At 46.7% G+C, this 24,965-nt stretch overlaps 1 protein-coding gene across 2 annotated transcripts in view; it reads right to left on the minus strand.

Annotated features, from left to right (window-relative positions):
• Zw (glucose-6-phosphate 1-dehydrogenase Zw) overlaps nucleotides 1-17,687 on the minus strand; it is an 87,573-nt gene extending 69,886 nt beyond the window's left edge. For both annotated transcript variants that reach the window (XM_070079558.1, XM_070079557.1), the window contains exon 1: nucleotides 16,877-17,687. In XM_070079558.1, coding sequence (XP_069935659.1) covers nucleotides 16,877-17,550 — 674 coding nt within the window. In that variant the 5' untranslated portion in view covers nucleotides 17,551-17,687. The remainder of the gene's footprint in view (nucleotides 1-16,876) is intronic.
• Between the last annotated feature and the right edge of the window lie 7,278 nt (nucleotides 17,688-24,965).

A 24,965-nucleotide genomic window follows, 5' to 3' on the forward strand; every position in this document is an offset into this window, starting at 1 on the left:
TTTAAACCCCATTAACCAACCAACCAGCCTTAATGACCCTCGTGTAGTAGATAGACTTTAAACCCCATTAACCAACTAACCAGTCTTAATGACCCTTATGTAGTAGATAGACTTTAAACCCCATTAACCAACCAACCAGTCTTAATGACCCTTATGTAATAGATAGACTTTAAACCCATTAACCAACCAACCAGTCTTAATGACCCTTATGTAGTAGATAGACTTTAAACCCCATTAACCAACCAACCAGTCTTAATGACCCTTATGTAATAGATAGACTTTAAACCCCATTAACCAACCAACCAGTCTTAATGACCCTGGTGTAGTAGATAGACTTTAAACCCCATTAACCAACCAACCAGTCTTAATGACCCTGGTGCAGTAGATAGACTTTAAACCCATTAACCAACCAACCAGTCTTAATGACCCTGGTGCAGTAGATAGACTTTAAACCCCATTAACCAACCAACCAGTCTTAATGACCCTGGTGCAGTAGATAGACTTTAAACCCCATTAACCAACCAACCAGTCTTAATGACCCTGGTGTAGTAGATAGACTTTAAACCCCATTAACCAACCAACCAGTCTTAATGACCCTGGTGTAGTAGATAGACTTTAAACCCATTAACCAACCAACCAGTCTTAATGACCCTGGTGCAGTAGATAGACTTTAAACCCCATTAACCAACCAACCAGTCTTAATGACCCTGGTGTAGTAGATAGACTTTAAACCCATTAACCAACCAACCAACCACCTTCAAATATATTGTGTAGCCACGAACTGCAGCCACAAACTGCCTTGTAAATGTCAACTAGTCTACTGTGTTGACCAATTGATCTAAGAGCAAACATCTGCCCACACATGCTCTACAACACTGTCAGAATTACCCGTGTAACAGTGCAGCTGCCCACATTACCCGTGTAACAGTGCAGCTGCCCACATTACCCGTGTAACAGTGCAGCTGCCCACATTACCCGTGTAACAGTGCAGCTGCCCACATTACCCGTGTAACAGTGCAGCTGCCCACATTACCCGTGTAACAGTGCAGCTGCCCACATTACCCGTGTAACAGTGCAGCTCCCCACATTACCCGTGTAACAGTGCAGCTGCCCACATTACCCGTGTAACAGTGCAGCTGTCCACATTACCCGTGTAACAGTGCAGCTGTCCACATTACCCGTGTAACAGTGCAGCTGTCCACATTACCCGTGTAACAGTGCAGCTGTCCACATTACCCGTGTAACAGTGCAGCTGCCCACATTACCCGTGTAACAGTGCAGCTGCCCACATTACCCGTGTAACAGTGCAGCTGTCCACATTACCCGTGTAACAGTGCAGCTGCCCACATTACCCGTGTAACAGTGCAGCTGCCCACATTACCCGTGTAACAGTGCAGCTGCCCACATTACCCGTGTAACAGTGCAGCTGTCCACATTACCCGTGTAACAGTGCAGCTGCCCACATTACCCGTGTAACAGTGCAGCTGCCCACATTACCCGTGTAACAGTGCAGCTGCCCACATTACCCGTGTAACAGTGCAGCTGTCCACATTACCCGTGTAACACAGTCAGTGCAGCTGCCCACATTACCCGTGTAACAGTGCAGCTGCCCACATTACCCGTGTAACAGTGCAGCTGCCCACATTACCCGTGTAACAGTGCAGCTGTCCACATTACCCGTGTAACAGTGCAGCTGCCCACATTACCCGTGTAACAGTGCAGCTGTCCACATTACCCGTGTAACACGGTCAGTGCAGCTGCCCACATTACCCGAGTAACAGTGCAGCTGCCCACATTACCCGTGTAACAGTGCAGCTGTCCACATTACCCGTGTAACAGTGCAGCTGCCCACATTACCCGTGTAATAGTGCAGCTGCCCACATTACCCGTGTAACAGTGCAGCTGCCCACATTACCCGTGTAACACAGTCAGTGCAGCTGCCCACATTACCCGTGTAACAGTGCAGCTGCCCACATTACCCGTGTAACAGTGCAGCTGCCCACATTACCCGTGTAACACAGTCAGTGCAGCTGCCCACATTACCCGTGTAACAGTGCAGCTGTCCACATTACCCGTGTAACAGTGCAGCTGCCCACATTACCCGTGTAACAGTGCAGCTGCCCACATTACCCGTGTAACAGTGCAGCTGCCCACATTACCCGTGTAACAGTGCAGCTGCCCACATTACCCGTGTAACAGTGCAGCTGCCCACATTACCCGTGTAACAGTGCAGCTGTCCACATTACCCGTGTAACAGTGCAGCTGCCCACATTACCCGTGTAACAGTGCAGCTGTCCACATTACCCGTGTAACAGTGCAGCTGCCCACATTACCCGTGTAACAGTGCAGCTGCCCACATTACCCGTGTAACAGTGCAGCTGCCCACATTACCCGTGTAACAGTGCAGCTGCCCACACTACCCGTGTAACACGGTCAGTGATGTTACATATATTAGCACGGATTAATAATTTAATATGAGCATCTAGTAATCTGAAAATTCGTCTCTTATATGTATTATACAGAATGTCTCATTATGGATTAATATTGTTCAGAAACTAGTAAACTAAAGTGGTATCAAAAACAGCAGTGCTTATTTCCATATATATTGCTATGATAAACGACTGTTAATTATATTTAAGCTAAACTTAAGAGGGGATCGAACCAGTGGCACGGTGTATAAACATCGCACTCAACGTTGTGTTGGATACAACAGTAATATCTAAGATAGTCTTTGTCTGGTGAAATCTGTAGACATCACAGTCTACGACGTCACCTGCAAGTTTTTGTGTCGACACTCCCACTATCAGCAACACAAGTGGAGGGATGCAGTTCCTGTTCCTTCAAACCCCCAGCATCACCAACACAAGTGGTGGGATGCAGTTCCTGTTCCTTCAAACCCCCAGCATCACCAACACAAGTGGAGGGATGCAGTTCCTGTTCCTTCAAACCCCCAGCATCACCAACACAAGTGGTGGGATGCAGTTCCTGTTCCTTCAAACCCCCAGCATCACCAACACAAGTGGAGGGATGCAGTTCCTGTTCCTTTAAACCCCCAGCATCACCAACACAAGTGGAGGGATGCAGTTCCTGTTCCTTCAAACTCCCAGCATCACCAACACAAGTGGAGGGATGCAGTTCCTGTTCCTTCAAACCCCCAGCATCACCAACACAAGTGGAGGGATGCAGTTCCTGTTCCTTCAAACCCCCAGCATCACCAACACAAGTGGTGGGATGCAGTTCCTGTTCCTTCAAACCCCCAGCATCACCAACACAAGTGGAGGGATGCAGTTCCTGTTCCTTCAAACCCCCAGCATCACCAACACAAGTGGTGGGATGCAGTTCCTGTTCCTTCAAACCCCCAGCATCACCAACACAAGTGGAGGGATGTAGTTTCTGTTCCTTCAAACCCCCAGCATCACCAACACAAGTGGAGGGATGCAGTTCCTGTTCCTTCAAACCCCCAGCATCACCAACACAAGTGGAGGGATGCAGTTCCTGTTCCTTCAAACCCCCAGCATCACCAACACAAGTGGAGGGATGCAGTTCCTGTTCCTTCAAACCCCCAGGATCAGCAACACAAGTGGTGGGATGCAGTTCCTGTTCCTTTAAACCCCCAGCATCACCAACACAAGTGGAGGGATGCAGTTCCTGTTCCTTCAAACCCCCAGCATCACCAACACAAGTGGAGGGATGCAGTTCCTGTTCCTTCAAACCCCCAGCATCACCAACACAAGTGGAGGGATGCAGTTCCTGTTCCTTCAAACCCCCAGCATCACCAACACAAGTGGAGGGATGCAGTTCCTGTTCCTTCAAACCCCCAGCATCACCAACACAAGTGGTGGGATGCAGTTCCTGTTCCTTCAAACCCCCAGCATCACCAACACAAGTGGAGGGATGCAGTTCCTGTTCCTTCAAACCCCCAGCATCACCAACACAAATGGAGGGATGCAGTTCCTGTTCCTTCAAACCCCCAGCATCACCAACACAAGTGGAGGGATGCAGTTCCTGTTCCTTCAAACCCCCAGCATCACCAACACAAGTGGTGGGATGCAGTTCCTGTTCCTTCAAACCCCCAGCATCACCAACACAAGTGGAGGGATGCAGTTCCTGTTCCTTCAAACCCCCAGCATCACCAACACAAGTGGAGGGATGCAGTTCCTGTTCCTTCAAACCCCCAGCATCACCAACACAAGTGGAGGGATGCAGTTCCTGTTCCTTCAAACCCCCAGCATCACCAACACAAGTGGAGGGATGCAGTTCCTGTTCCTTCAAACCCCCAGCATCACCAACACAAGTGGTGGGATGCAGTTCCTGTTCCTTCAAACCCCCAGCATCACCAACACAAGTGGAGGGATGCAGTTCCTGTTCCTTCAAACCCCCAGCATCACCAACACAAGTGGAGGGATGCAGTTCCTGTTCCTTCAAACCCCCAGCATCACCAACGCAAGTGGAGGGATGCAGTTCCTGTTCCTTCAAACCCCCAGCATCACCAACACAAGTGGTGGGATGCAGTTCCTGTTCCTTCAAACCCCCAGCATCACCAACACAAGTGGAGGGATGCAGTTCCTGTTCCTTCAAACCCCCAGCATCACCAACACAAGTGGAGGGATGCAGTTCCTGTTCCTTCAAACCCCCAGCATCACCAACACAAGTGGAGGGATGCAGTTCCTGTTCCTTCAAACCCCCAGCATCACCAACACAAGTGGAGGGATGCAGTTCCTGTTCCTTCAAACCCCCAGCATCACCAACACAAGTGGAGGGATGCAGTTCCTGTTCCATTAAACCCCCAGCATCACCAACACAAGTGGAGGGATGCAGTTCCTGTTCCATTAAACCCCCAGCATCACCAACACAAGTGGAGGGATGCAGTTCCTGTTCCATTAAACCCCCAGCATCACCAACACAACAAGAGAGAGATGTAATTCCTGTTCCTTCAGTGTCAACGTACTGGAAAACTTATAATGAACAACCTGTGGCCTTTACATTAAACACTACAATAGCAGTCAAAACACGCTAAACCCGTAAGGAGTGTGGCCTTGAATACAGTGGCAAGCCAGAATGCACTATTCACCTTGTGGCTGAGAGCTGCACCAGCCAAGATACACACAGACCATGACCAGCCATTTACAGCCTTGTGGCTAAGCTGCAACAGTAGTATGTCCTGGAACTGTAGCTCAACTTTCTCTTCAATGACTGGATTAAGTCTAGAAAGTGTTATTTAACTTTCTGCATAACCAAACTTCTAGTATAACTATCACAACCTGGTTGATCTGGCACTTCCACACGGATATTGTACATGTTTCCTCTAAAATATTTTTGCATTTGTTTAAAAAATACTTATATCTAATGATACCAGAGTGAATAGTCCTGAACCAGGGATGCTGACAGTAGGTTAGGTTAGGTTAGGTTAGGTTAGGTTAGGTTAGGTAAGGTTTGTCAGGAAACAGGACAAGTGTTTCCTGAAGCAGGTCTTAGTCAGATGACCTGCCTTTGGAGCGTTGGTCATCTGACCGACGCCTTCCGCTGGCTTACAACTGACAGTACTCTCTCAATGTGCCCCTGCTTTTCAATGGTTCCATTTTTACGCTTCCTCCCATATCTCTCACATCAATACATTATGTATCCAAAACGGTTGGGATCCTCTCCAAGATACGATACTACGTGCCACAAAATGCCCTTTTCACACTATACCACTCACTTATTTATCCATACCTCACCTATACTATTTGAGCTTGGGGATCAACTGCAGCAACACACCTAAAGTCAATAATAACCCAACAAAAAGCTGCAGTAAGAATAATCACTAAATCCCATCCCTGGCAACACCCCCCCCCCCACTCTTCATAGACCTAAACTTACTCCCAGTCCAGTACATCCACACTTACTACTGTGCAATCTACATCTACAGGACCTTAAACTCCAATATCAACCTTGACCTAAAACGCTTTCTTGATAGTTGTGACAGAACCCACAGGCATAACACCAGACACAAACATCTCTACGACATTCCCAGTGTCCGACTAAACCTTTACAAAAATTCAATGTATGTCAAAGGAAACTAAGTCTGCCCGAAATGCCTAGCCATGCTAGGTGTTCTAGTGGCACCCTCTGTAATACCTAGCCATGCTAGGTGTTCTAGTGGCACCCTCTGTAATACCTAGCCATGCTAGGTGTTCTAGTGGTACACTCTGTAATACCTAGCCATGCTAGGTGTTCTAGTGGCACCCTCTGTAATACCTAGCCATGCTAGGTGTTCTAGTGGTACACTCTGTAATACCTAGCCATGCTAGGTGTTCTAGTGGCACCCTCTGTAATACCTAGCCATGCTAGGTGTTCTAGTGGCACCCTCTGTAATACCTAGCCATGCTAGGTGTTCTAGTGGTACACTCTGTAATACCTAGCCATGCTAGGTGTTCTAGTGGCACCCTCTGTAATACCTAGCCATGCTAGGTGTTCTAGTGGTACACTCTGTAATACCTAGCCATGCTAGGTGTTCTAGTGGTACACTCTGTAATACCTAGCCATGCTAGGTGTTCTAGTGGCACCCTCTGTAATGCCTAGCCATGCTAGGTGTTCTAGTGGCACCCTCTGTAATACCTAGCCATGCTAGGTGTTCTAGTGGTACACTCTGTAATACCTAGCCATGTTGGTGTTCTAGTGGCACCCTCTGTAATACCTAGCCATGCTAGGTGTTCTAGGTGTTGATGTGACTGATTGCCAGTCTGATGTAACTGGCAGCCAGTCTGTTGTAACTGATTGCCAGTCTGATGTGACTGATGTGGCAATCAGTTACATCAGACTGGCAATCAGTCACATCAGACTGGCAATCAGTTACATCAGACTGGCAATCAGTCACATCAGACTGGCAATCAGTTACATCAGACTGGCAATCAGTCACATCAGACTGGCAATCAGTCACATCAGACTGGCAATCAGTCACATCAGACTAGCAATCAGTCACATCAAACTGGCAATCAGTCACATCAGACTGGCAATCAGTCACATGAGACTGGCAATCAGCCACATCAGACTGGCAGTCACATCAGACTGGCAATCAGTCACATCAGACTGGCAATCAGTTACATCAGACTGGCAATCAGTCACATCAGACTGGCAATCAGTTACATCAGACTGGCAATCAGTCACATCAGACTGGCAATCAGTCACATCAGACTGGCAATCAGTCACATCAAACTGGCAATCAGTCACGTCAGACTGGCAATCAGTCACATGAGACTGGCAATCAGCCACATGAGACTGGCAATCAGTCACATGAGACTGGCAATCAGTTACATCAGACTGGCAATCAGTCACATCAGACTGGCAATCAGTTACATCAGACTGGCAATCAGTCACATCAGACTGGCAATCAGTCACATCAGACTGGCAATCAGTCACATCAAACTGGCAATCAGTCACGTCAGACTGGCAATCAGTCACATGAGACTGGCAATCAGCCACATGAGACTGGCAATCAGTCACATGAGACTGGCAATCAGTTACATCAGACTGGCAATCAGTCACATCAGACTGGCAATCAGTCACATGAGACTGGCAATCAGCCACATCAGACTGGCAGTCACATCAGACTGGCAATCAGTCACATCAGACTGGCAATCAGTCACATCAGACTGGCAATCAGTTACATCAGACTGGCAATCAGTCACATCAGACTGGCAATCAGTCACATCAGACTGGCAATCAGTTACATCAGACTGGCAATCAGTCACATCAGACTGGCAATCAGTTACATCAGACTGGCAATCAGCCACATCAGACTGGCAATCAGCCGCATCAGACTGGCAATCAGTCACATCAGACTGGCAATCAGTTACATCAGACTGGCAATCAGCCACATCAGACTGGCAATCAGCCACATAGACTGGCAATCAGTCACATCAGACTGGCAATCAGTCACATCAGACTGGCAATCAGCCACATCAGACTGGCAATCAGCCACATCAGACTGGCAATCAGCCACATCAGACTGGCAATCAGCCACATCAGACTGGCAATCAGCCACATCAGACTGGCAATCAGTCACATCAGACTGGCAATCAGTCACATCAGACTGGCAATCAGCCACATCAGACTGGCACTCAGTCACATCAGACTAGCAATCAGTCACATCAGACTGGCAATCAGTCACATCAGACTGGCAATCAGTCGTATCAGACTGGCAATCAGTCACATCAGACTGGCAATCAGTCACATCAGACTGACAATCAGTCACATCAGACTGGCAATCAGTCACATCAGACTGGCAATCAGTCATATCAGACTGGCGATCAGTCACATCAGACTGGCAATCAGTCACATCAGACTGGCAGTCAGTCACATCAGACTGGCAATCAGCCACATCAGACTGGCAATCAGCCACATCAGACTGGCAATCAGTCACATCAGACTGACAATCAGTCACATCAGACTGGCAATCAGCCACATCAGACTGGCAATCAGTCACATCAGACTGGCAATTAGTCACATCAGACTGGCAATCAGTCACATCAGACTGGCAATCAGTCACATCAGACTGGCAATCAGCCACATCAGAGTGGCAATCAGTCACATCAGACTGGCAATCAGTCACATCAGACTGGCAATCAGTCACATCAGACTGGCAATCAGTCACATCAGACTGGCAATCAGCCACATCAGACTGGCAATCAGTCACATCAGACTGGCAATCAGTCACATCAGACTGGCAATCAGTCACATCAGACTGACAATCAGTCACATCAGACTGACAGTCACATCAGAGTGGCAATCAGTCACATCAGACTGGCAATCAGTCACATCAGACTGGCAATCAGTCACATCAGACTGGCAATCAGTCACATCAGACTAGCAATCAGCCACATCAGACTGGCAATCAGCCACATCAGACTGGCAATCAGTCACATCAGACTGGCAATCAGTTACATCAGACTAGCAATCAGCCACATCAGACTGGCAATCAGCCACATCAGACTGGCAATCAGCCACATCAGACTGGCAATCAGTCACATCAGACTAGCAATCAGCCACATCAGATTGGCAATCAGTCACATCAGACTGGCAATCAGTCACATCAGACTGGCAATCAGCCACATCAGACTAGCAATCAGTCACATCAGACCAAGGGGATAGCAACCCCTTTTCCTGTATAATTAATAAATTTTTAAAGATAAACGAAAGTTTTTTCTTTTTAGGTCACCCTGCCTAAGTGGGACACGTCCGGTTCGTTGTAAAATCCCTAACTTTCAATATTACTTCTGTTTATGTTGATATTGTGTAGATGGTGGTCAGGAATTACTTTACAAAAGAGCCATTACATGCAGGAGTGAGGCAAGACTGTGTAGCAAGTGATCTTACAGCTGAGGGAAGAGTTTTAATTTAGGCTCGGTCATGATACTGGTACACCTCCCACATCCGGCGGGGCTTGTGGGAAGTCTTCACTGACCTGTTGATACCTGGAGTTTACCTGGAGAGAGTTCCGGGGGTCAACGCCCCCGCGGCCCGGTCTGTGACCAGGCCTCCTGGTGGATCAGAGCCCGATCAACCAGGCTGTTGCTGCTGGCTGCACGCAAACCAACGTACGAGCCACAGCCCGGCTGGTCAGGAACTGACTTTAGGTGCTTATCCAGTGCCAGCTTGAAGACTGCCAGGGGTCTGTTGGTAATCCCCCTTATGTATGCTGGGAGGCAGTTGAACAGTCTCGGGCCCCTGACACTTATTGTGTTGTCTCTTAACGTGCTAGTGACACCCCTGCTTTTCATTGGGGGGATGTTGCATCGTCTGCCAAGTCTTTTGCTTTCGTAGTGAGTGATTTTCGTGTGCAAGTTCGGTACTAGTCCCTCTAGGATTTTCCAGGTGTATATAATCATGTATCTCTCCCGCCTGCGTTCCAGGGAATACAGGTTTAGGAACCTCAAGCGCTCCCAGTAATTGAGGTGTTTTATCTCCGTTATGCGCGCCGTGAAAGTTCTCTGTACATTTTCTAGGTCGGCAATTTCACCTGCCTTGAAAGGTGCTGTTAGTGTGCAGCAATATTCCAGCCTAGATAGAACAGGTGACCTGAAGAGTGTCATCATGGGCTTGGCCTCCCTAGTTTTGAAGGTTCTCATTATCCATCCTGTCATTTTTCTAGCAGATGCGATTGATACAATGTTATGGTCCTTGAAGGTGAGATCCTCCGACATAATCACTCCCAGGTCTTTGACGTTGGTGTTTCGCTCTATTTTGTGGCCAGAATTTGTTTTGTACTCTGATGAAGATTTAATTTCCTCATGTTTACCATATCTGAGTAATTGAAATTTCTCATCGTTGAACTTCATATTGTTTTCTGCAGCCCACTGAAAGATTTGGTTGATGTCCGCCTGGAGCCTTGCAGTGTCTGCAATGGAAGACACTGTCATGCAGATTCGGGTGTCATCTGCAAAGGAAGACACGGTGCTGTGGCTGACATCCTTGTCTATGTCGGATATGAGGATGAGTAACAAGATGGGAGCGAGTACTGTGCCTTGTGGAACAGAGCTTTTCACCGTAGCTGCCTCGGACTTTACTCTGTTGACGACTACTCTCTGTGTTCTGTTAGTGAGGAAATTATAGATCCATCGACCGACTTTTCCTGTTATTCCTTTAGCACGCATTTTGTGCGCTATTACGCCATGGTCACACTTGTCGAAGGCTTTTGCAAAGTCTGTATATATTACATCTGCATTCTTTTTGTCTTCTAGTGCATTTAGGACCTTGTCGTAGTGATCCAATAGTTGAGACAGACAGGAGCGACCTGTTCTAAACCCATGTTGCCCTGGGTTGTGTAACTGATGGGTTTCTAGATGGGTGGTGATCTTGCTTCTTAGGACCCTTTCAAAGATTTTTATGATATGGGATGTTAGTGCTATTGGTCTGTAGTTCTTTGCTGTTGCTTTACTGCCCCCTTTGTGGAGTGGGGCTATGTCTGTTGTTTTTAGTAACTGTGGGACGACCCCCGTGTCCATGCTCCCTCTCCATAGGATGGAAAAGGCTCGTGATAGGGGCTTCTTGCAGTTCTTGATGAACACAGAGTTCCATGAGTCTGGCCCTGGGGCAGAGTGCATGGGCATGTCATTTATCGCCTGTTCGAAGTCATTTGGCGTCAGGATAACATCGGATAGGCTTGTGTTAATCAAATTTTGTGGCTCTCTCATAAAAAAATTAATTTTGATCTTCGACTCTCAGTCTGGTTAGCGGCTTGCTAAAAACTGAGTCATATTGGGACTTGAGTAGCTCACTCATTTCCTTGCTGTCATCTGTGTAGGACCAATCTTGGAAATATAAACACAAATGCAGTATAATGTGATCCTTTATTGACAACGTTTCACCCACACAGTTGGCTTTTTCAAGTCACACACGGATCTACCTGGGGTTGGAAGGTACGAGAGTATTTATAGTCATGTTCAGAATGTTGAGGTCAGGTGGAGAATGCTGCATCTGATGATCTACCGGGTGGAGTTATAGAGTCTTGGGTAATGTACATGTACTTGTTTACCTTGTACATGTACTTGTATACCTTGTACATGTACTTGAAGTAAAATAGATTATTATTATAACCGCCCAGTACGTGGCTAACTACGTACGTAACTAACTACACCCATATATAAGGGCGTCAAACAGTTTTAAGTCTGGTGTTGTGACAGTGTTTGAAGTCCGTGGCATGACAGGTAACGTACGTGATACAAACTGACAAAGGACACTGGTTGTCTATACATATATACTATGTATAATCATCTATGTATCTGTGTATACCTGGATACACTTAGTTAACATAAGAACATAAGAAAGGAGGAACACTGCAGCAGGCCTGTTGGCCCATACTAGGCAGGTCCTTTACAATTCATCCCACTAACAAACATTTGACCAACCCAATTTTCAATGCTACTCAAGAAATAAGCTCTGATGTGCAAGTCCCTCTCAAATCCAACCCCTCCCACTCATGTACTTATCCAACCTAAATTTGAAACTACCCAAAGTCCTAGCCTCAATAACCCAACTAGGTAGACTGTTCCACTCACTACCCTATTTCCAAACCAATACTTTCCTATGTCCTTTCTAAATCTAAACTTATCTAATTTAAATCCATTACTGCGGGTTCTCTCATGGAGAGATATCCTCAAGACCTTGTTAATATCCCCTTTATTAATACCTATCTTCCACTTATACACTTCGATCAGGTCTCCCCTCATTCTTCGTCTAACAAGTGAATGTAACTTAAGAGTCTTCAATCTTTCTTCATAAGGAAGATTTCTAATGCTATGTATTAATTTAGTCATCCTATGCTGAATGTTTTCTAACGAATTTATGTCCATTCTGTACTATGGAGACCAGAATTGAGCTGCATAATCTAGGTGAGGCCTTACTAATGATGTATAAAGCTGCAGTATGACCTCTGGACTTCTGTTGCTTACACTTCTTGATATAAATCCCAGTAATCTATTTGCCTTATTATGTACGCTTAGGCATTGCTGTCTTGGTTTAAGGTTGCTGCTCACCATAACCCCCAAGTCCTTTTCGCATTATTATTATTATAATCAAGGGGGAAGCGCTAAACCCGGAGGATTATACAGCGCCTGGGGGGGGGGATGTGGAAGGCATTCAGGCTTAATTCGGGGAACTGGAGCACAGATCCAATTCCCTAAATCAAGAGCCCCTCACCAACATCAAGGAACCTTCCTTGAGGGGAGTCCTTTTCGCAATCTGTATGGCTAAGTTCTACATTATTTAACTTATAAGTGCTAGGGTTATGGACACTCCCGAGCTTCAGAACCTTGCATTTATCTACATTGAACTGCATCTGCCACTTTTCTGACCAAGAATAGAGTTTGTCTAAATCTTTCTGAAGTTCCCTAACATCTACGTTTGAATCAATTATCCTACCTATCTTCGTGTCGTCGGCGAATTTGCTCATATCACTAGTAATTCCTTCATCAAGATCATTGATATATATTATAAACAACAACGGGCCCAAGACTGATCCCTGTGGAACGCCACTTGTTACTGATCCCCACTCGGATTTAACCCCATTTATGGACACTCTCTGCTTCCTGTCTGTGAGCCATGATTCGATCCACGAGAGCACCCTTCCCCCAATGCCATGAGCTGCTACTTTCTTTAACAGTCTATGGTGCGGAACTCTATCAAAAGCCTTACTAAAATCTAAGTAAATAATATCAAATTCTTTATCGTGGTCAACAGCCTCAAAAGCTTTACTGAAGAAAGTTAATAAATTAGTTAGACAAGACCGGCCTCTTGTGAATCCATGCTGAGTATCATTAATCAAGCTATGCTTATCGAGATGGCTTCTTATAATCTCAGCTATAATTGACTCTAGTAATTTGCCTACAATTGAGGTCAGGCTTATTGGGCGGTAATTTGACGGTAACGACTTGTCCCCTGTTTTAAAAATAGGAATTACATTAGCCATCTTCCACATATCAGACACTACACCTGTTTGAAGAGATAAATTAAAAATATTAGTTAATGGTTCACAGACTTCCATTTTGCATTCCTTAAGAACCCTTGAAAAAACCTCATCAGGACCCGGTGACTTATTTTGCTTCAGTCTGTCTATCTGCTTCACAACCATCTCACTAGTGACTGTGATGTTACATAATTTATCTTCTTCTGATCCACTATAAAAATTAATTACAGGAATATTATTAGTGTCTTCCTGTGTAAAAACCGAGAGAAAATAATTATTTAAAATCAAGCACATTTCATTCTCATTGTCAGTAAGGTGCCCATAGTTATTTTTAAGGGGACCTATCTTATCTCTAACTTTTGTTCTATATACCTGGAAAAAACTTTTTGGGTTAGTTTTAGAATCCCTAGCAACTTTAATTTCATAGTCCCTTTTAGCTTTTCTTATCCCCTTTTTAATGTCCCTCTTAATGTCAATATACTGATTCATAAGATGACCCTCGCCTCTTTTGATACGCCTATAAATTCCTTTCTTGTGCCCTATTAGATACTTCAGCCTATTATTCATCCATTTTGGGTCATTTCTATTTGATCTAATATGTTTGTAAGGGATAAACGTTCTCTGAGCAGCATGTATTGTGTTCAGAAAACTGTCATATTGATAGCTCTCTTCGTTACCCCAGTCAACAGATGATAAGTGTTCTCTAAGCCCATCGTAATCTGCTAAGCGAAAATCTGGGACTGTTACTGAGTTATCGCTACTATCATACTTCCATTCAATGCTAAATGTAATTGATTTGTGGTCGCTAGCACCCAGTTCCTCTGAAACTTCTAAATTATTAACAAGGGATTCGTTGTTTGCCAGAACTAAGTCAAGCAGGTTATTACCCCTTGTAGGTTCTGTCACAAACTGTTTCAAAAAACAATCCTGAACTACTTCTAAGAAGTCGTATGATTCTAAATTCCCAGTCAAGAAATTCCAATCAATATGACTAAAGTTAAAGTCTCCTAGAATTACTACATGATCGTGCCTTGTGGCCCTAACAATTTCCTCCCATAGTAGTCTCCCCTGGTCCCTATCTAAATTTGGGGGACGGTATATCCCACCTAAAATTAATTTTTCATGCCCCTCTGAAAATTCTATCCAAACAGACTCTGTATGTGTTACTTCAGACTTAATACCCGTTTTTATGCAACAGTTCAAACGATCTCGGACATACAATGCCACCCCACCCCCCTTTCCGACACTTCTATCTACTTGGAACAATTTAAAACCCTGGATGTGACATTCTGCAGGCATGTCCCGACTTTTTGAATTAAACCACGTCTCAGTAATGGCAAATACATCTATGTTACCTGCACTAGCAACTAGTCTCAACTCGTCCATCTTATTCCTAGCACTGCGACTATTTGTGTAATAAATATTTAAAGACCCTACTCTCTCTTTACCCTTCCTGCTCCTTTCTGTTTTTCCACTAAACCTATTACTGTCCTTGTCAATTAGTGCCACTGGCTTTCCAATATCCACCTCATTTTGCCTATTACTAGTTCTCCTAGTACTCATATTACTACCCTGCGACTTCACAGTTTTCCCGTAAAAACCCATACCACTAACTATTCCTAGTTTAAAGACCTAACAGCTCCCTCCACTGCAGTTGCCAGTGCTACCACCCCACACCTAGATAAGTGAACCCCGTCCCTGGCATACATGTCATTTCTGCCATAGAAGAGGTCCCAGTTGTCAATGAATGTTACTGCATTTTCCTTACAGTATTTGTCCAGCCAGCAATTGACACCAATTGCTCTGGACAACCATTCATTTCCAACTCCTCTCCTTGGCAAAATGCCACATATGACAGGTTTCCCACCCTTCCTCCTAATTATCTCTATTGCTGACCTATACCTGCTAATCAGGTCCTCACTCCTACGTCTGCCAACATCGTTGCCTCCAGCACTGAGACAGATAATAGGATTGCTCCCATTACCTCTCATGATGTCATCCAGACGGCTAACAATATCCTTCATCCCAGCCCCAGGAAAACACACTCTCTGCCTCCTACTCCTATCCTTCAAGCAGAATGCCCTATCCATGTACCTAATCTGGCTATCCCCAACAACAACAATGTTTTTACCTTCCTTGGCGTCGTCCGTCGTGATGCTCCGAGTAGTCGACTCACATTCGCCAGGTAACATTACACCACTTGTAGAATTCGTCAAGACGTTCTCAATGGTCTTCGTTGGGGTTTCTAGGGATGTCTCACTCACGTCTGCCAATGCTTCTTTGGTGCTCGTTGTGGCATTCCCAGTAGAACACTCACATTCGTCAGGTAGCACCGAGAATGAGTTGGAAGTTTCCACGGTAGTCTTCTGGTTTCTCATTGTTTCTGCCTCTCCAACCGTTTTCTTGATCTTCAGCTTGGTTCCACGTTGCCCGGCCACTGACCAAGCTCCCCTCTTAACCTGGGGACTCACAACAGGAGGATTACTACGAATCCTCTTGTTCTCCTCTGTTAATCGCCGTATCTCCATCTTAGCAACTCTGAGCTCTTCTCTCAGCTGCTGGTAAAGTTGCTCAAGAGAGGGCATCCTGGTTCAGATTCAGAGAGAGCACACAAACAGGTCTTCACCTGTTATTCCTTCTAGCAGTGTTACAGGACGGAGGTTCGAGCCTTCTCTATGCCTTGTGCTGAATGACCCATATGGGTTTAGCATGTCATATATAGAGTTAATATCACTGGAAATACCATGAGTCTGGAATATTTATGAAGATATCTCTATCCAGCACCAGACGAGCCTGGCCCATGACCGGGCTTCGAGAGTAGTGAGGCTCTCGAAACTCATCAAAGGTATATCAAAGGCAAAAATATGTCCGTAACTACGGGTAAATTATACACAGGAAGCAGAGAATAAAATATTATAAGCCTTACATACAGCTGTGACTCGAGCCCTTCAAGCATAAATAGGTGAGTACACACACATATATATAGTGAGAGAGATAGCAGTTTGCACCAGACGAGCCTGGCCCATGGCCGGGCTCAGAGACTAGAGAAACTCGAAATTCTTTAAAGGTATATCAAAGGTAAAGCCGGATTCAAAGCCACGTCAGGGAGGCTGGCAAGGTCCCCCAAGTGACACTTTAGACCACTTAGCCACAGATGCTTCAACACCTGGGCAGCCTTATTTAACAGCCATGTTTCTGGGGGACGTTGCCAGCCTCCCTGACGTGGTTTCGAACCCTTCTGACCACAATCTTTCTCTCTATACACCCCCCTTGTCCCCCCATGATACATTATATACATATCAACCCACAGCAGGACTCGAACCTACACACTGTGTACTCTGATAGTGTGAAGCCTCGAATCCTGTTAAAAATCCACCGGATATAAAGGACACACACACAAGAACATTAAAATCCATGGGTTCCATGGGTTCTAACCTGAGTGTCATTAGGTTCTGAACCATTTCCTTGCCCAGATAATGGTCAATCCTGTATATTTCCTCCTCCAGGAAGAGTCCAGATAAGTGACTGGTCAACTTAGCCGACGAGTCGGAATCCTTACCGAAAGGCTTCTCTATAATGACACGCGTCCAACCCTGAGGGGCCATACAACATCCCTTCAAATTAGACGTCACGACGTCAAAAACCGACGGCGGTAGAGCCAGATAGAAAATACGATTGGCTCTAAATGAGGCAAGTTTAGTCATCTCCTGAGCCATGAGTTCGAAGTCCCTCCGAGTCTCGTACGACCCCTGAATATAGTAATTCACCTTCCAAAACGACTTATATCGTTCTTCTTCACCTTCTTTCACCTTCATATACATATTACATCTCTCCTCCAGCTGCCCCACCGTCAGCAAGCTCCTGGAATACCCCAGAAATAGGGTATTTTCGGGTATTAAGCGATCCCGGTAGAGCCACCATAAGGTCGGGTAGATTTTTTTCCGTGCTAGATCCCCGGAAGCCCCTAAAACCACGAAGATATGGGGCATGGAAGCCTCGAAATAGGTTTCCCCCGGAGTCTGACACGACTTGAGGCTCTGACGGAGAAGTGTCAGCATCACGTCAGCTCCTGACGACTCGTTCCTGACAAGTGATGATGATTCTGACATGTTGGTGTTATTTCTGCTTCTAACACCACTGATAACACCTGTCTGGTCACGTGACACCACACCACACACTAAACACGTGTTACCCAGCTTGCTGCGGTTGGGTTACAGTTCCTGGACCTTCCAGTAACACTACTAAACACGTAATAACATTCCAGACTTTTGTCAACACAAATATCAGCTGAGGAATAATTATTGCCAGCTCTCGCCACACACTTATTTATTTCACTTTAAATAAGCCATATATTAGTTTATATTTTATCTATGACACTTCTAATGTATTTATATGTAATTTAGTAATGCGCTCATTTATTTATTTTGTCTTTATAGGTTATTTAAAAATAATATTTGTAGCGAATAATGGCAAATGGTTCCAGACTTGCAATATGCTAAATCTTACGACTTTAAAGACTATCTGGGATATATTTACGCCATTAAATCTATTTCTCTACATTAAATCGCCATTTTTTGAAGATTAAAATAGTTTTGAGTGTTATTAATAAGATTATCTACAACCTTAATGACCGTAGAGTAGTTAAAAGGCCTCAAACCCCATTAACATAAAGAGAACTGACACTAATTCTCACATTTCTAAAAAATATTTCCAGATTATACTCGCTTATTTGGGGTTACAGGGGTCGAGTTACAGCTCCTGGTATATTTGTCTGGGTTAGGATATTCATGGGTTATCCAGGCAGTGCCCTAGCTAAGTGCCAGGATGTATCCACAGGGTCACCCATCCACTTGCTGGCAATGTTTAACGGCCAGGAGCTGTGACTCGACCCCTGTAACCACAAATAGGTGAGTAATGGAAGTCTGCCAGCAGTTCATATTATTAATGCATAACATGACTTGGTTGAACTGGCTTTAACCGGAATATTCTCTCTCTCTCTCTCTCTCTCTCTCTCTCTCTACTTAATTACCATGTGTCAAAGGTACTTGTCAATAGACATTTACCTATGTGTGGTTGCAGGGAGTCGATTCACAGCTCTTGGCCCAGCCTCTTCACTGGTCTTTGCTAGGTCCACTCTCTCCCTGCTCCATGAGTTTTATCATGCCTCTTCTTAAAGCTATGTATAGATCCTGCCTCCACTGCATCACTCTCCAGATTGTTCCTGACAACTCTGTGACTGAAGAAATACGTCCTAACATCCCTGTGACGCACCTGAGTCTTCAAGTTGTGTCCCCTTGTTGCTGTGTTCCCTTGTTGCTGTGTCCCCTTGTTGCTGTGTTACCTTCTTGCTGTGTCACCTTCTTGCTGTGTTCCCTTGTTGCTGTGTTCCCTTGTTGCTGTGTCCCCTTGTTGCTGTGTCCCCTTGTTGCTGTGTCCCCTTGTTGCTGTGTCCTCTTATTGCTGTGTCCCCTTGTTGCTGTGTCCCCTTGTTGCTGTCTCCCCTTGTTGCTGTGTCCCCTTGTTGCTGTGTCCCCTTGTTGCTGTGTCCTATTGTTGCTGTGTCCCCTTGTTGCTGTGTCCCCTTGTTGCTGTGTATCCTTGTTGCTGTGTCCCCTTGTTGCTGTGTATCCTTGTTGCTGTGTCCCCTTGTTGTTGTGTCCCCTTGTTGTTGTGTCCCCTTGTTGCTGTGTCCCCTTGTTGCTGTGTCCCCTTGTTGCTGTGTCCCCTTGTTGCTGCGTCCCCTTGTTGCTGTGTCCTATTGTTGCTGTGTCCCCTCGTTGCTGTGTACCCTTGTTGCTGTGTCCCCTTGTTGCTGTGTCCCCTTGTTGTTGTGTCCCCTTGTTGCTGTGTCCCCTTGTTGCTGTGTCCCCTTGTTGCTGTGTCCTATTGTTGCTGTGTCCCCTTGTTGCTGTGTCCCCTTGTTGCTGTGTCCCCTTGTTGCTGTGTCCTATTGTTGCTGTGTCCCCTTGTTGCTGTGTCCCCTTGTTGCTGTGTCCCCTTGTTGCTGTGTCCCCTTGTTGCTGTGTCCCCTTGTTGCTGTGTCCTATTGTTGCTGTGCCCCCTTGTTGCTGTGTCCCCTTGTTGCTGTGTCCTATTGTTGCTGTGTCCCCTTGTTGCTGTGTCCTATTGTTGCTGTGTCCCCTTGTTGCTGTGTCACCTTGTTGCTGTGTCACCTTGTTGTTGTGTCACCTTGTTGTTGTGTCACCTTGTTGCTGTGTCACCTTGTTGTTGTGTCACCTTGTTGCTGTGTCACCTTGTTGTTGTGTCACCTTGTTGCTGTGTCACCTTGTTGCTGTGTCCCCTTGTTGCTGTGTCCCCTTATTGCTGTGTCCCCTTATTGCTGTGTCACCTTGTTGCTGTGTCCCCTTGTTGCTGTGTCACCTTGTTGCTGTGTCACCTTGTTGTTGTGTCACCGTATTGCTGTGTCCCCTTGTTGTTGTGTCCCCTTATTGCTGTGTCCCCTTGTTGTTGTGTCCCCTTTTTGCTTCCACTTGTTGTTGTGTCCTCTTGTTGCTGTGTCCCCTTGTTGCTGTGTCCTATTGTTGCTGTGTCCCCTTGTTGTTGTATCCCCTTGTTGTTGTGTCCCCTTGCTGTTGTGTCCCCTTGTTGCTGTGTCCCCTTGTGTGTCCCCTTGTTGTTATGTCCCCTTGTTACTGTGTCCCCTTGTGTCTGTGTCCCCTTGTTGTTGTGTTCCCTTGTTGTTGTGTCCCCTTATTGCTGTGTCCCCTTGTTGTTGTGTCCCCTTGTTGTTGTGTCCCCTTGTTGTTGTGTCACCGTATTGCTGTGTCCCCTTGTTGTTGTGTCCCCTTATTGCTGTATCCCCTTGTTGTTGCGTCCCCTTGTTGCTTCCCCTTGTTGTTGTGTCCTCTTGTTGCTGTGTCCCCTTGTTGCTGTGTCCCCTTGTTGTGTCCGCTTGTTGTTGTGTCCCCTTGTTGCTGTGCCCCCTTGTTGTTGTGTACCCTTATTGCTGTGTCCCCTTGTTGCTGTGTCCCCTTGTTGTTGTGTCACCTTGTTGCTGTGTCCCCTTGTTGTTGTGTCCCCTTGTTGCTGTGTCCCCTTGTTGCTGTGTCACCTTGTTGCTGTGTCACCTTGTTGTTGTGTCCCCTTGTTGCTGTGTCCCCTTGTTGCTGTGTCACCTTGTTGCTGTGTCACCTTGTTGTTGTGTCCCCTTGTTGCTGTGTCCCCTTGTTGCTGTGTCACCTTGTTGCTGTGTCACCTTGTTGTTGTGTCCCCTTGTTGCTGTGTCACCTTGTTGCTGTGTCACCTTGTTGTTGTGTCACCTTGTTGCTGTGTCCCCTTGTTGTTGTGTCACCGTATTGCTGTGTCCCCTTGTTGTTGTGTCTCCTTATTGTTGTGTCCCCTTGTTGTTGTGTCACCGTATTGCTGTGTCCCCTTGTTGTTGTGTCACCTTGTTGCTGTGTCCCCTTGTTGTTGTGTCACCGTATTGCTGTGTCCCCTTGTTGTTGTGTCCCCTTTTTGCTTCCCCTTGTTGTTGTGTCCTCTTGTTGCTGTGTCCCCTTGTTGCTGTGTCCCCTTGTTGTATCCCCTTGTTGTTGTGTCCCCTTGTTGCTGTGTCCCCTTGTTGTTGTGTCCCCTTATTGCTGTGTCCCCTTGTTGCTGTGTCCCCTTGTTGTTGTGTCCCCTTGCTGTTGTGTCCCCTTGTTGCTTTGTCCCCTTGTTGTTGTGTCCCCTTATTGCTGTGTCCCCTTGTTGGTGTGTCTCCTTGTTGTTGTGTCACCGTATTGCTGTGTCCCCTTGTTGTTGTGTCCCCTTATTGCTGTGTCCCCTTGTTGTTGTGTCCCCTTGTTGCTTCCCCTTGTTGTTGTGTCCTCTTGTTGCTGTGTCCCCTTGTTGCTGTGTCCCCTTGTTGTTGTGTCCCCTTATTGCTGTGTCCCCTTGTTGCTGTGTCCCCTTGTTGTTGTGTCACCTTGTTGCTGTGTCCCCTTGTTGTTGTGTCCCCTTGTTGTTGTGTCCCCTTGCTGCTGTGTCACCTTGTTGCTGTGTCACCTTGTTGTTGTGTCACCTTGTTGCTGTGTCCCCTTGTTGTTGTGTCACCGTATTGCTGTGTCCCCTTGTTGTGTCCCCTTATTGCTGTGTCCCCTTGTTGTTGTGTCCCCTTGTTGCTTCCCCTTGTTGTTGTGTCCTCTTGTTGCTGTGTCTCCTTGTTGCTGTGTCCCCTTGTTGTGTCCCCTTGTTGTTGTGTCCCCTTGTTGCTGTGTTCCCTTGTTGTTGTGTCCCCTTATTGCTGTGTCCCCTTGTTGCTGTGTCCCCTTGTTGTTGTGTAACTTTATTGCTGTGTCCCCTTGTTGTTGTGTCCCCTTGTTGTTGTGTCCCCTTGTTGCTGTGTCACCTTGTTGCTGTGTCACCTTGTTGTTGTGTCACCTTGTTGCTGTGTCCCCTTGTTGTTGTGTCACCATATTGCTGTGTCCCCTTGTTGTTGTGTCCCCTTATTGCTGTGTCCCCTTGTTGTTGTGTCCCCTTGTTGCTTCCCCTTGTTGTGTCCTCTTGTTGCTGTGTCCCCTTGTTGCTGTGTCCCCTTGTTGTGTCCCCTTGTTGTTGTGTCCCCTTGTTGCTGTGTCCCCTTGTTGTTGTATCCCCTTATTGCTGTGTCCCCTTGTTGCTGTGCCCCCTTGTTGTTGTGTCCCCTTGCTGTTGTGTCCCCTTGTTGCTGTGTCCCCTTGTTGTTGTGTCACCTTGTTGCTGTGTCCCCTTGTTGTTGTGTCCCCTTGTTGTTGTGTCCCCTTGTTGTTGTGTTCCCTTGTTGTTGTGTCCCCTTGTTGCTGTGTCCCCTTTTTGTTGTGTCCCCTTGTTGCTGTGTCCCCTTGTTGTTGTGTCCCCTTGTTGCTGTGTCCCCTTGTTGTTGTGTCCCCTTGTTGCTGTGTCCCCTTGTTGTTGTGTCCCCTTGTTGCTGTGTCCCCTTGTTGTTGTGTCCCCTTGTTGTTGTGTCCCCTTGTTGTTGTGTCCCCTTGTTGTTGTGTCCCCTTGTTGTTGTGTTCCCTTGTTGTTGTGTCCCCTTGTTGTGTCCCCTTGTTGTTGTGTCCCCTTGTTGCTGTGTCCCCTTGTTGTTGTATCCCCTTATTGCTGTGTCCCCTTTTTGCTGTGCCCCCTTGTTGTTGTGTCCCCTTGCTGTTGTGTCCCCTTGTTGCTGTGTCCCCTTGTTGTTGTGTCACCTTGTTGCTGTGTCCCCTTGTTGTTGTGTCCCCTTGTTGTTGTGTCCCCTTGTTGTTGTGTTCCCTTGTTGTTGTGTCCCCTTGTTGCTGTGTCCCCTTGTTGTTGTGTCCCGTTGTTGCTGTGTCCCCTTGTTGTTGTGTCCCCTTGTTGCTGTGTCCCCTTGTTGTTGTGTCCCCTTGTTGCTGTGTCCCCTTGTTGTTGTGTCCCCTTGTTGCTGTGTCCCCTTGTTGTTGTGTCCCCTTGTTGTTGTGTCACCTTGTTGTTGTGTCCCCTTGTTGTTGTGTCCCCTTGTTGCTGTGTCCCCTTGTTGTTGTGTCACCTTGTTGCTGTGTCCCCCTGTTGCTGTGTCCCCTTGTTGTTGTGTCCCCTTATTGCTGTGTCCCCTTGTTGTTGTGTCCCCTTATTGCTGCGTCCCCTTGTTGTTGTGTCCCCTTGTTGTTGTGTCCCCTTGTTGCTGTGTCCCCTTGCTGTGTCCCCTTGTTGTTGTGTCCCGTTATTGCTGCGTCCCCTTGTTGTTGTGTCCCCTTGTTGTTGTGTCCCCTTGTTGCTGTGTCCCCTTGTTGTTGTGTCCCCTTATTGCTGTGTCCCCTTGTTGTTGTGTCCCCTTATTGCTGAGTCCCCTTGTTGTTGTGTCCCCTTGTTGTTGTGTCCCCTTGTTGTTGTGTCACCTTGTTGCTGTGTCCCCTTGTTGCTGTGTCTCCTTGTTGTTGTGTCACCTTGTTGCTGTGTCCCCTTGTTGCTGTGTCCCCTTGCTGTGTCCCCTTGTTGCTGTGTTCCCTTTTTGTTGTGTCCCCTTATTGCTGCGTCCCCTTGTTGCTGTGTCCCCTTGCTGTGTCCCCTTGTTGCTGTGTCCCCTTGTTGCTGCGTCCCCTTGTTGTTGTGTCCCCTTGTTGTTGTGTCCCCTTGTTGCTGTGTCCCCTTGTTGTTGTGTCCCCTTATTGCTGTGTCCCCTTGTTGTTGTGTCCCCTTATTGCTGCGTCCCCTTGTTGTTGTGTCCCCTTGTTGTTGTGTCCCCTTGTTGTTGTGTCACCTTGTTGTTGTGTCCCCTTATTGCTGTGTCCCCTTGTTGTTGTGTCCCCTTATTGCTGCGTCCCCTTGTTGTTGTGTCCCCTTGTTGCTGTGTCCCCTTGTTGTTGTGTCCCCTTATTGCTGTGTCCCCTTGTTGTTGTGTCCCCTTATTGCTGCGTCCCCTTGTTGTTGTGTCCCCTTGTTGTTGTGTCCCCTTGTTGTTGTGTCACCTTGTTGCTGTGTCCCCTTGTTGCTGTGTCCCCTTGTTGTGTCCCCTAGTTGCTGTGTCCCCTTGTTGTGTCCCCTTGCTGTGTCCCCTTGTTGTGTCTCCTTGTTGCTGTGTCCCCTTGTTGTGTCCCCTTGTTGTGTCTCCTTGTTGCTGTGTCCCCTTGTTGTGTCTCCTTGTTGCTGTGTCCCCTTGTTGTGTCCCCTTGCTGTGTCCCCTTGTTGTGTCTCCTTGTTGCTGTGTCCCCTTGTTGTGTCCCCTTGCTGTGTCCCCTTGTTGTGTCTCCTTGTTGCTGTGTCCCCTTGTTGTGTCCCCTTGCTGTGTCCCCTTGTTGTGTCTCCTTGTTGCTGTGTCCCCTTGCTGTGTACCCTTGCTGTGTCCCCTTGTTGTGTCCATCACAGAGGATGGGTTTACCGTGTTATATGATCATATCTCCCAGTCAGTCACCGTGAAAAGTAAATAGTTCCACCTTATCTCTTACAATATACACATTATCTCTACTATCATGTCTGACGACCTTCACATGCCTCATTCTCTTTTTTTTTCACTTTTTAAGTACTCACAACATTCCCAATCAAGTTTTTCTTTAGTATAGTGTATTAATAATTCTTTTATACACTATTTTTAATTATTCATGCATATATTCTTCCGTAAGTTAGGTCAGGTTTGTCAGGAAACAGGACAAGTGTTTCCTGATGCTGGTTTTAGTTATTATCTGGAGTTTACCTGGAAAGAGTTCCGGGGTTCAACACCCCTGCGGCCCAGTCACAGCTGGAGCTTTTGATCATCTGACCGAGGCCTTCCACTGGCTTACCCATTCAAAAATTCTTCCTCTCCTCCTGTGATATAAATATGCCGAGAAAGGGTACCTGGAGTTTACCTGGAGAGAGTTCCGGGGGTCAACGCCCCGGCGGCCCGGTCTGTGACCAGGCCTCCTTGGATCAGAGCCTGATCAACCAGGCTGTTACTGCTGGCTGCACGCAAACCAACGTACGAGCCACAGCCCGGGTGGTCAGGTACCGACTTTAGGTGCTTGTCCAGTGCCAGCTTGAAGACTGCCAGGGGTCTGTTGGTAATCCCCCTTATGTGTGCTGGGAGGCAGTTGAACAGTCTCGGGCC

Source organism: Cherax quadricarinatus, chromosome 100 (assembly GCF_038502225.1).
Source record: "Cherax quadricarinatus isolate ZL_2023a chromosome 100, ASM3850222v1, whole genome shotgun sequence".
NCBI classification, from domain to species: Eukaryota; Metazoa; Arthropoda; class Malacostraca; order Decapoda; family Parastacidae; genus Cherax; species Cherax quadricarinatus.